The sequence below is a fragment of the Carcharodon carcharias genome, chromosome 21 (assembly GCF_017639515.1).
Source record: "Carcharodon carcharias isolate sCarCar2 chromosome 21, sCarCar2.pri, whole genome shotgun sequence".
NCBI classification, from domain to species: domain Eukaryota; kingdom Metazoa; phylum Chordata; class Chondrichthyes; order Lamniformes; family Lamnidae; genus Carcharodon; species Carcharodon carcharias.
The window spans coordinates 26,779,730-26,792,005 of record NC_054487.1 but is presented as its reverse complement, the minus strand read 5'-3'; the positions used below and the strand labels follow the sequence as shown (position 1 = coordinate 26,792,005).

The 12,276-nt window shown below is 45.5% G+C and overlaps 1 protein-coding gene across 1 annotated transcript in view; it reads left to right on the top strand.

Moving 5' to 3' along the window:
• Positions 1-12,276, top strand: part of cacna1c (calcium channel, voltage-dependent, L type, alpha 1C subunit) — a 1,373,114-nt gene that overhangs the window by 1,131,878 nt on the left and 228,960 nt on the right. Inside the window, exon 32 of the mRNA XM_041215565.1 lies at positions 7,908-8,036. Within this exon, the coding sequence (XP_041071499.1) occupies positions 7,908-8,036 (129 nt within the window). The remainder of the gene's footprint in view (positions 1-7,907; positions 8,037-12,276) is intronic.

The window sequence follows — 12,276 nt, the reverse complement described above, 5'->3', positions numbered from 1 at the left end:
AAACCCCCTTGCTTTTGCAGGCACATCTGGGAACAACTGACAGAGTCCATGAACCAGGGCCTTCAATCAAGCCCCAAAGAAACCTCTGAAGAGGAACCTGGAGGCATTCTCCTTGAAGGCCCGTCACAGCGCTCACCCACACCATCCACTAGCACAGAGACACACAGCTCGGTAGGACCTAGCTTTAGGATAGCCTCGGGATTACAGTCTGATGGGCAAATTGCACTGTCTGATCTACAGCAGATGGTGGCAGGTTCTTCCCAAGTCCCCAGCACTCGGAAGACTGCTAGAGGCCAGAAATTTGCTGAGTCCAAGTCAGATGACGAGCCTCTGGACTCAGTCATGCCACAATTTCTGGAGCTGCAGAGGCAAGCTCGGGAACATCAGGAAGGGATCTCCGCTGCACTCAAATTGCAAGTCACGTTGGTGGAGGAGTCCATCCGCCTTCACTCTGAGGTGATAGCACCAGCATGCCAGTGCACCAAGGTCAACACTGGTAGGATGGCGGCCACCATGGAGGCCTTGGTCCAGGATGTTGCTCCTGCACTGCTGCAAGGGCTCAATTCCATTGTTGATGCCATAGTTGGCCTCCAACAGTGTGTAAGCGAGATGATACTGGGCAGCTCGATCTCACTCTAGCTACCTCCTCTCCTCAAGGAGTCAGCCTGTGACCCTCAGGCACCCACAGGGAGGAGGATCAGTAGGTGTACACCCCAGGGCCATCCATCCAGGTGACTCCGGGATTGTCCAGCCCTGCTGACTCCCCTCTTCCTGTGATCTCAGCAGCTTCAGGTCTTGGCCCTCCAGAGGACGCCTGCCAAGGTTATCATAGATGGGGTATAGCAGTCAGCAGGCTGCCTCCACTTCTGCTTTGGATGTCCAGGGAGCACCAAGACCTAGCAGCAAGGTTAGTAAAGTTAAGAAGAATTAGTTGCACACCCTGGGCACAGGTGTTAATCACTTGTACAGACTGTTCACTATTTAAAATAAACTCCCAAGAATGTTCCCCTGCCTATGGCTCCTTGTTCTGACAAGCAGTGTTCATGTCATTCTGATGTGAAACCTTTCTGCAGAAGATAAAAGCAAGTGTCTCAGTCCAGAGACTCTTCCCTGTGCTTTGTGCAGCCTTCAGGCTGATGGTCCAGCCTCACAGTCCGTGGACACATTACTGATGCCTGCACCTCGATGGTGCTTGTCATTGCTGCCAGAATATAGTGGGTAGGCATCACAGAATTCTGTCATTCTCTCTGTTTGCTCTCAGCACCTTTAAGGTGGGGCTGGCCCCCATCTCTTCAGCATCTGTCACCAGTGACACTGTGCTCCTGAAGGGGTCAGGTGGTGAAGGCAGACAAAGGATCAGGCTGCATCTCTATGATATGACCCTGATCACAGAGTGCAAGTGAGCTGCCCTTGGCCAGACAGGAGTCAGACATTCTCAGAGGCTATCTGAGGATCTATGGAGTGACCTCACTGCATGTCATCATCATCCTCCAGCAATCAAGTGACTATTAGGGCCTGCAATGTGTCTTTATGACAGGAGCATTATCACAAAGGCTGTGCGCGCTGCCATAAGCAGACTGGAGTCAAACATTCACAGATACAATGTGAGGATCTATGGGGTCTCCTCACTGTATGTCATCACCATCTTCCACAGTTCCAGCAGCTATGAGGGCCTCCCGAGTACACCTGCCTCATTCAGCCAGTGCGATAGTCTCATCCCCGTCATCGACGCCTTTGAGGACTTCCTCACCCTCATCCCTGTCGATGTCCTCCTCCATCTCCTCCTAAGTCAGCTCTTCTCACCTGTTGCAGGGCCAGGTTGCAAAAGGCACAGCAGATGACAACGATGCATGACACCCTCTGGGGAGTATATTGTAGGGCTCCATCAGACCTGTATAGGCACCAGAACCTCATTTTCAGCATCCCGATGGTTTGCTCCAATAAGTTGGGGGTTGCAGCATGAGCCTCGTTATACCTTCCCTCTGCTGTAGTCTGAAGCCACTGCTCAGATGTCATCAGCCACAGTCTCTGCAGGTAGCCCTTGTTTCCAAGGAAGCATCCATGCAGCTTCTGTGGATCCTGGAAAACTTATGAGTTCTGTGACTGATTGAGAATGTAGAAGTTGTACACGCTACTTGGAAACTGTGTGCACACCTGCAGGATGCATTTCTGGTGGTCGCACACCAATCTCAAATTCAGCTAATGGAACCTCTTGTTGTTGATGTAGTTAACAGCGTATTGCGATGGAGACCTGAGCGCCACGTGAGTGCAGTCGATCACACCCTGCACCTGTGGGAAACCCAAGATCTGGGCAAATCCAATCTCTCTTGCATCCTGGCTGTCCTGGTTCCAGGTGAAATGCACAGAGTTGTATGCCCTCGCAAAAATGGCATCCATGACCTCATGGATACATTTGTGGGCGGAGGCTTGTGAGATCCCAGAGAGGTCACCTGTGGAGTCCGAAAGGAACCACTGGCGTAGCAATAGAGCGCTGAGGTCACTTGCACAGCCACTGACACTGGATGCCCTCCATGTCCCCATGGCGCCAAATCCTGTGGCAGGTGGCAGATGTGACTGATCAGTTCCCTAGACATGCACAGTCTTCAGCGACATGGATTCTCAGTCATTTGCAGGAATGAAAGGCGCTGTCTACAGACCTTGGGTGTCACTAGACTTCGACCGGCAATGGCTCACTCTGGCTCTTCAGCAGTTTCTGCGGGACCCCCGGCCACCCCTTCTCCCAGAGGTGCTGCTCCTGCCACTGCGCAACCAGGAGCCTCAGTCGCTCTTTCCTCCATCGTCTTTGCTCCTGTAGGCCATCAGGCATACAGCTAATTCACCAGGCTCCGTGCTCCTGATGCATTCCTCCTGCAGGATTAAAGAAAGAGACATATGGCTGCACTGAGAACCTGTCCTGGTTAAGTCTGAAGGCTCCTTAATGCTTTCCGGAGAGTGCTGGCCACCACTTGGATGGCTAGAGATTAGTGTGCTGCATGGCTGCCCGAAACCTCACCACCTCCGCCCCACTCCACCTGACCAATTGGCTGCAGCTTTGTTCATTGGACTGCATGCTGTGCTCTCAGCTCAGGCGCAGGCATTCTCCTAACCCACATTGCAAGGCTGCACTGTTAGCTTGAACCATCAGGAAGACTGGTCAAACCGGAATGCTGACATTGCAAGGGACTGTGAGCACCTCCACCATTAACTGCTCCATGACCAGCTTTAGCAAGGAGGTTGTACAATATGTGCAGTTGTACAACTTTCTGCAGTCAACTAAAACGCTCATGACTTTGCAGTCTGTGCCACGGGCTGTGAAAAGCTCTGGAGCTCTTGCTGGCACTTTGATGCCTCTGCATTGCTTGAGTGGGCAGATAAGCTAGAAGCCCAACTCCAGTCATATCAATGGCTGCACTTGAACTGTTTCAGTTGTAGAGGAATGGTCACTTTAGATAAGGTATCCCTAATGCATGGCCGCTTCCCTCGTCCACCCCGAATGCTTGTGTGCTATATTCAGCCGCAAGGGAGCCCTTGCCCCCACCCCCACAAGTCACCTCAACCACAAGGCAGCCCTTGCCCCCTCTGCTCAAGCTGCCTCAAAGGCAGAGCCTGCCCTTGCCTCCCCCCCAAACAAGTTGCCTCAACCGCAAGGCAGCCCTTGCACCCCACCCCTCCCCCCGAGCGTGAAGTCCAAAAGGCAACCCTGGCAAGCTCTGCATATCATTGCTGTGTACTGACCTCCAAATTTCCCTCACGTTCAGCCAGAAAAGTGTATGCCTTTTATATGCTGTTGTGAAACACGTCGGCATGCTTTCCCGCCGATGTGGACAGATGATCCAGCGGGGGCAGGGGGGGGTGCTGGTTTGATTCTGGCGGGCTGGCCAAATAATAATATGCTGATGTATTACAATGAAGTTCCCGCCGTCCGATGGTGGGAAACGCGGTCCACCATTGGTGGGCTGAGCGGATGATCGCAAACTGGTTTCACGCTGTTGTGAAACTGATTGTGCTATATTGTCTGCTCCTGCCACCGAACACGCCCTAGGCCAGCGGGCTCGGAAAATCCTGGTCAGTGTCCAACATTAGATGTGATTTCGCGATTGGACAACATTTGATAAATAATCCTCGGTGTGCTAAAAATTATGCTGGCAACCAATTTATGATTGTCTGTCGGGCTTGCAGTGTGGCACATTTGTGTGTATTGGAAGATACATATATTAATACACAGGACACTGTTCTTTGCAAACCGAAAGAGCATGTACACACATTGAGCCTGTTTCAGCTAAATAAAATGTGGCAGCCATTCGCTGGTTCATTCCTCAGGGCAATGCCTTGACCAATAAGAGTCAAACTGCTTGGTTTAAATTTCATACAATGCTTGGCAGTTAACTGTCAATCATCATTAACTGGTGCATAATCCATAGCAACATCTCTACCAATCAAAGTCCAATTGCCAACCAGTCAGTTCTCTCTTCTCATACAGTGTAAAGTTACTGCTTCCCCTGACATTAGTGTTTTTGTGATTATCCTAATGAGTGCAAGACGAAAAGCTTCGACAAAATGTCATTTTTCAGTTATATTAATTCTCAATTACTAAACAATGAGCAAGGTACTGACATGTTTGCCATTGAATTGGAGTCCATATTGGTTGTGGTGCGAGTTCATATTTATGTACATGATTATGTAAGTTGAAGATCTAACTATTATAAAGGTACAACTGCAGCACTTATACTCTCTGTAAGAAAATATTAATTTTGTTTGTTATTGAAGATGAGTGAGTTGATATATTTTGTTTGTCTTCTTCTATTTAATATTTCCCTATGTTCCAGGCAGTAAGCCATACACCTAACTCCTGCCTAGTACAATTAAAGGGACTTCTGTGTAATTTTATCAAGTTGTCAGCATAAATACCCAGTTGCATAGCTAGTAAAGGTTTGTTGTCCCTGTATCAACATTAACACCAATAGAAATGTTCTACCATATCAAAAATTAAATTAACTGCCCTACCAGGGGAAGTAGTAGGCATTACAATTAGCATTACCACCTTGTGTTACTGAAGGAAAAATCAGGATTCCCATTTCTGATCACTAGTTAGTGAGTTGTGGTAAAAAAGCACATGTATGGGCATCAGTTGAGCCCAGGTTTGAGCCTCTGATGTCTTTGTGCCCAGAAAGCCTGCTTACATATAAATAATGGTAATTTGGGTAAGGTAGCAAAAGTAATTTGGAGGAATTTTCTGGCATAGCCAGCTGTGAAAACCCTGCTTCAGATCTAACATGTAGATTGAGGTGAAATGCTGCAGTGAGGGCAGAAGAGATGACTATGGTACCTGCAAAAACATTCCCAAACATGGAGGCTTCAGAGGATGAGAGGAGGAAAGAAAATTGTTTAAAAAGTTAATGAGAAAATAAATTAAAAGTCTAAGATAATAATCTATAAACTATATCATAATAGTTCACAGTAAAGTAGACATTTCATGTTGCCTTGGAGCCTCTCACCTGCAATGGATACAAAAGGTCTGAGCAGAGTTTTCAGAGCTAACTGTTCTTATAAACTCTACCAACTCTATTATGAAGTCCCTTTAAGTAAATATCACAAATTGTAAAATGTAAATGACCAACACAAATAAGACTAAACTTCAAATATCTCAAATCAAAGTAAAAGTCTATTAGTTCTATTTGAAGCATTTCTGGGGGAAAGAAAGCTGTGAAATGCCTCTCCTTGATGTTGTGGCTACTTTGTTAGTTTAACAATACAGACTTGTGCAGAGATGTAGTGGAAATGCTGTCTCACGGCCAGTCTTATTATAGCTCATCTCTATCTGCCTTTTTTTAAAGCCAGCTGAGAATACCCCATCCACTTCCACCCCCCTGGTAAGACAAATGTGCTGCAGGTCTCCTTCCTCAACTACTGCATGCTTATTGTTTGTTTTTGTGCACTGCCGTTTGAAACTGAGTCTGTGCACTTTTTCAGCCTATTTATTTTGCCTGTCATTATGGTCCTATAGTCTGTGTTAAAATATTGTGGAGCGTGCACTAATTTGTCACTGTGTATGACTTGTGTCATTTCTTTCAGTTGTTGTTGTGACTATGCAATGGTACCTTAGATCCCACGAAGTTTTCTGGTTGCCTATCAATGAAATAGAATAAGCCTCGGTAAAAAATTAAGCCCTGTCTATGTTTATAGGTAATAAGAGAGAAAATATTTAGTATAGAGTATTGTTGAAGTTTTCAGTTTTAATTTATTTGTTTTATTTTTGTAAGTGACATCACTATTATTTCCTTTCTGTGAAACGAGATTAAACCAAACACAGCTGTATCCAGAGCTCCCTATTAGGCATAAGCCTTGATTGATTAGCAGCTTTAGGCAAAGAGGATGCTTCATAGAGAGAGAGAGAGAGGAGGTTTGGTCTATTGGTGCAGTTCATTGGGTTCATACCCACAATTCTCTTCCTTGTAAATAACTTCCTGATCTCAGTTGAATTATCAAACAGTATAAATCAGAAAGTGGAGGATCCCACAAGCATTCTTCTGTACCTTGTATCGGACATTTTCAGAAGAAGCAATGAATTTGACAGGGGCAAAAAATATAAAATAAAGAAATGTATAAAGTTCACCGAAATCATTCCACATGCTTACTTCTGAAAAAAGGTCACACTTATATCATTTAACACAAGCCAGGTTGTACTAATTATTACCAGTGACGTATTATCTATGTAACAGACTTCATTTGAAAATGGCCATTAGCCCATTTTTGGAAACACCCCTTTCAGACGTAGGACAAACAAATCATTGTAAGTTTTTTTTAAAGTATGGTTTAAAATGGCAACATATTGAGATACTTTAATTCCAACCAATTGTATTCTGGGAAGAATGGAAAATTAATTACTAATTCTTACAAGAAATTGGAATGTTTTTTAGCTTTCCTCAAAACTCTTAACATTTTATATAAAATTAAAAGGATGTTTGAAAATGGAAGACTGTGTTGGGAAAACCTAATAAGGGATTTTTGAAGAAGTGAAGAAAGCCTTTAGCAGGGTACCATACAGGAGATTTGGAGTATATTTAAGGGATAAGGGATTAGAGGGACGGCATAAAATTGAATTAAATGCTGTTTAGAAGAGAGGAAACAGAGTAGGAGTTAAAGGAACTTTCTCAGAGTGATTGGAAGTTGGTAGAAGTGCCACACAGGGTTCTGTTCTGAAACTACTTCAGTTCACAATGTTTACCAATGATTTGCAAATAGGGAAAAAGAAAATGGTATTTAAATTTGCAGGTGATGCTCTAATAGGATGAAAGGAAGCTGCAACAGTATAGGGATAAAATGGCAGTTTGAGTTAAAGATGGAATTTAATGTGGGGTAGTATATTTCGATAATAAATGTAGAGGGAAGGGATGTGAAACAAATTAGGGCTCCTCTTTCAAAGAGCCATGCAGGCCAGATGGGATGAATGACTTCCTTCTATGCCATAAATTTATATAATTCTCTTATACTTTGAATGGAACAAAATTGAGTGATGTATTAAAGTAATGATCTATCCATTGAAGTCAATGGATCAAAATAGTGGTGTGTGTGTTTATTTATGCACATTTCCTGCTTAACCCATTCAGTAAACACTGCTGTTCTGATGCTACTTGCTGTAGACTGCGTCCAGCTGTAACATTGGAATTGTCTGATATAACTTTGGACCAAATGATAGAGTGAGAATGACATCAAGTGGTACCTTTAGTGGTGAATGGGTTAATAGTTCTAATAACTTTGGGTATTTTACATTATATTTTTAAGAAAGATATTTTTAAAATTAAAAGTCACCAGAAAGCTGTTGGGTCTGAGCTCTGGCAGCAGTATTGCCATTAGTTGTCACTTTTCAATATGTTTTGTGACCTGTTACTTTCTGTGAGGTACTTCAGAATTCAGATGAAAACTCTAGGATTTCCATTACCTTCTTCCGTCTATTTCGGGTGATGCGCTTGGTGAAACTGCTAAGTCGAGGTGAGGGAATCCGAACATTGCTGTGGACGTTTATCAAATCATTTCAGGTGAGAAAAGTTATTGAAAGCTATAATTGTAATTTATAGTGCCCTTTTGTTATGCTCTCTATAGTTACCACATCTTTTCCTTTTCAGTATCTGGTTACAACAAGAAATGGTTAGTTTACTTTAAGTCTTTTTATGGCATGTTCAGAACAGGCTGTCCATTTCAAGGAGCTTATCTTGCAGACGCAGCCTAAATAAGGTCTTTTTTAACAAGAGAACACTGGAATGTTCAGGGTTGCATTTTTAGCAGCCAGACCCCATTTTTTTTTTCAAGAATTCCATAAATCAAGGTTTGAAAAAATCAGTTTTGTGAATGACCCACCAAAGATTTAATTGGCCATCTTAGTTATTTCATGGTTCTAAAGTAATGTATGTTCAATTTTTTAAAGAAACAAATGATATCTTTAATACAATCTATTTAGACATACACTGGACATTATATCACTGTAGTGTTAATGGTTTCTATTGTGAAGCTATGTTCCTTGAGGTCATGTTGTTAAGTGTTGATGTTTTCATTTTTAGTTTTAATGAAGTTGGTGTTAGGGAAATCTTTAAACCCTGGGCCTGAATTTTTCAGTCGTCGGACATGCACGATCAGCGGGCCTGGAAGCGGACAGGAAATGGGCCTCTGGCCACGATTGGCCCCCCCAACCGCGATTTCATGCTGGCTGGCCAATTATTAGCCAGCCTGTATGAAACAAACACTGAGAAATGCTCAGCGCTGCCGGGGTGAGGGCAGGCTTCAACCTAGTTGAGGGTGCGGGTGAGCGCTTCTAGTGAGCTCCCTGAAGGCAGACAGCTGCCCCAAGGAGCTGAAGACCTCCAGAGAATAAAGGAAATCACAAAAATGATACAACATGCAGCACAATCAAGTACCTAAAAGCATGCTTCATTAAAATGGCTAATGCCATGATATCACTAGGGGACAAGGTAAGGAGGCAGGTCCCAAAAACTAACTCAGCCATTTTAGTATTAACCCCACACTATTGGTGTCAGTCTGCACAACACTCTAGTTATCTAACCAACTGAGTTAACCAAACCCCCGACCATACCTTCGGTGGTAAGACAAATGTGCTGCAGGTTTCCTTCCTCAACTACAGATATGTCTTTTTATTTTATTTCCCCACAGAGATTTCATCCAGCCCTGGATTGAGGTTTGACAAATATGTGAATGCTGCTTGGGACATTGGCCTATCCACCAACTGTAAATATGGACGGGCCATGTAAAATTGATGTTAATTGTGTCATTAATGGGCTTAATTGCCTGCTTAATTGTCGGCAGGCGTGCTTCTGACAGACGCATGCGCCTGCCAAGTGAAATATCACGCAAGCGCGCGATGACATCAGGACGCTTGCCCGACGTCATCTTATGCTATTTCACATCCATTCGGGTCAGGCCCGCCCGGAGAAGTAAAATTCTGGCCCTGACTAATTTGCTAACACAGAGACATTCTCCTCTAAAATTTGATTGAAATTGGTAGTAATTTAAATATTGTCTCAAGCAAACATGTACAGTTTCAATGTTTCAGGACCCTTAAAGAGCTTCTTCAATTGTATAGAACCTTGGCTAGACTGCACCTGGAGTACTGTGTGCAGTTTTGATACACTTACCTGAGGAATGATATTATTACCATGGAGAGGGTGCAACAAAAGTTCACCAGGCTTGTTCCCAGGATGGTGGGACTGTACTATGAAGAGGGATTGCGGAAATTGGGCCTGTATTCTCTAGAGTTTTGAAAAGTGAGAGGTGATCTCATTGAAACCTACAGAATATTTAAAGGGATGGATAGGGTAGATGCAGGTAAGGCAATTCCCCTGATTGGGCAGCCTAGAACCAGGGGACACAATTTCAAAATAAGGGGGAAGCTGCTTAGGACCGAGATTAGGAGAATTTGTTTTACTGAAAGGGTTGTGAGCCTTTGGAATTCTCTGCCCCAGAGGGCTGTGGAAGTTCAGTCATTGAGTATATTTAAAATAGAAGATTGACAGATTTCTAAATACCAATGATATAAGGGGATATGGGGATAGTAACAAAAACAAAAAAACTGCGGATGCTGGAAATCCAAAACAAAAACAGAATTACCTGGAAAAACTCAGCAGGTCTGGCAGCATTGGCGGAGAAGAAAAGAGCTTCGACAGAACTTGAAGTTCTGTTGAAGGGTCATGAGGACTCGAAACGTCAACTCTTTTCTTCTCCGGCGATGCTGCCAGACCTGCTGAGTTTTTCCAGGTAATTCTGTTTTTGATATGGGGATAGTGTTGGAAAAAGTGGGTGATCAGCCAGAATCATATTGAATGGCGGAGCAGGCATGACGGGCTCAATGGCCTACTCCTGCTCCTTTGTTCCTATATTCCTAAGAGTGTCATCAAACTTAATATGTCTTGACTTTAGCTGCAACTGGAAATTTGCAAATATTTACCTAAATGAAATATTTGATTTGTTCCACATTTGTATAATTTTATGAGGGACAAGGTTGTTTCTGTTCTGCAACCTCGCATTAAGCTCATCTAAGTCATTCATAAAGGTTATAAATAGCTGAGGCCCATGCACTGATCCTTGCAGCTCTCCACTCTGTTACGGAATTTTATGAGCCTGTTGGTGGTGAGTGTGGTAGGTGGCGTGCGCGGAAAATGTGGCGGGACCCATAATTACGATGGCGTGAAGGCAGGTCATGATCTTCCACTCAGCTCACCAACGGTGGGCCGCGTTTCCCGCCATCGGCTGGCGGGGAGCTAATTATAATACATTAGCATATAATTAAAAGGCCATCCTGTCAGGCTCTTGGAACCCCACCCCCTCCCCGTATCATCCGTCCATGTAGGTGGGAAAGCACGCCGATGTGTTTCACAACAGCACGCAGGCAATGTGCACTTGTTGGCCTTCACTTTGGAAAACTGAGGTGAGTGAGCAGCCGTGTTCTCCACAGCTCGCCTGTTGTTTACAGGCCTCTGGGGGATGGTGGAAACTGATGTTGGCCCTGCAGACGACTGCTGCGGGGTAGGGGATGTCTGGAGCTAAGTGCTGGCCAGCCTCTGAGGTGACTGCTGAGGTGGGAGGTGGGTGGTGGGGAGGGGTTAAGTGCTGCCCTGGCACTGCATCCTGCGCACAGGCATTCAAGGTAGGGGGCAGGGTAAGCAAGGGAAATGGCCACGCATTATGGACACCTGTATAAATTGACCATGCCTCTGCAACTAAGCCAGATCAGGCACAGCCACAGTGATATGACTGGGGTTAGCCTCCTAGTCTGCCTGCCCATGCAAGCATTGCGGAGGCACCAAAGGGCCGCCAAGCACTCCATAACTTACCCCCTTGCCCCCTCACCACCCCCCCCACCCAACACCCCCCGCCCCCCTGCATGGACTGTGAGTCTGCCACCACTTTATTGGACCACAGAGCAGTTGGACTGCACACATTGTACAATCTCCTCACCAACACTGGCCATGTAGCAGTCACTGCTGGAGGCCCTCACAGCCCCTTGCAATCTCAGCATCCTGGTTTGGGCCAGTGTCCCCTGTGTTGCAGGTTGACAGGGCAGCCATGCAGCGCAATCATCTCTGGCCATCCAAGGGGCCCTCTCCGGGAAGCATTAAAGGATGATCACACAGGGCCAGGAAGGTTGCTACCCACAGCCATGATAATCACGTCTCTCTCTCTCTCTCATGCTGCAGAAGGACCACGTCAGGATCATGGATCCTGGTGACCTAGCTGTATGCCTAATGGCCTACAGAGACTATAGAAGATGGAGGAGAGAGCGACTGAGGCACCTGGTCATGCAAAGGCAGGAGCAGCAACCTCATGAAGAAGGGGCAGCAGGGGCTTCTGCACACACTGCCCAGGAGCAACAGCGAACCATGGCTGGCCGGCACCTAGCGACACCCAGGGTCCATAGATGCTGCCTGCCATTCCCGCAAATGACTGAGAACAAGTGTCACTGATGACTGCGCGTGTCTAGGGATCTGGTGGCTCACATCTGCCACTTACTGAAGGACTTGGAGCCAAGCGGTCATGGAGGGCATCCACTGCCAGTGGCTGTGAGAGTGACCGCTGCACTGAAAATTTCTATGCCAATGGCTCCTTTCAGGGCTCCACAGGGGACCTCTGTGAGATTTGACAATCCGCCACCCACAAATGCTTCGAATGAGGTCATGCCATTTTCTCCATGGCACACAATTTTGTGCATATAGCCCGGGACTGGGACAGCCAGGATGCGAGAGCCATTGGATTTGCCCTGATACCGGGATT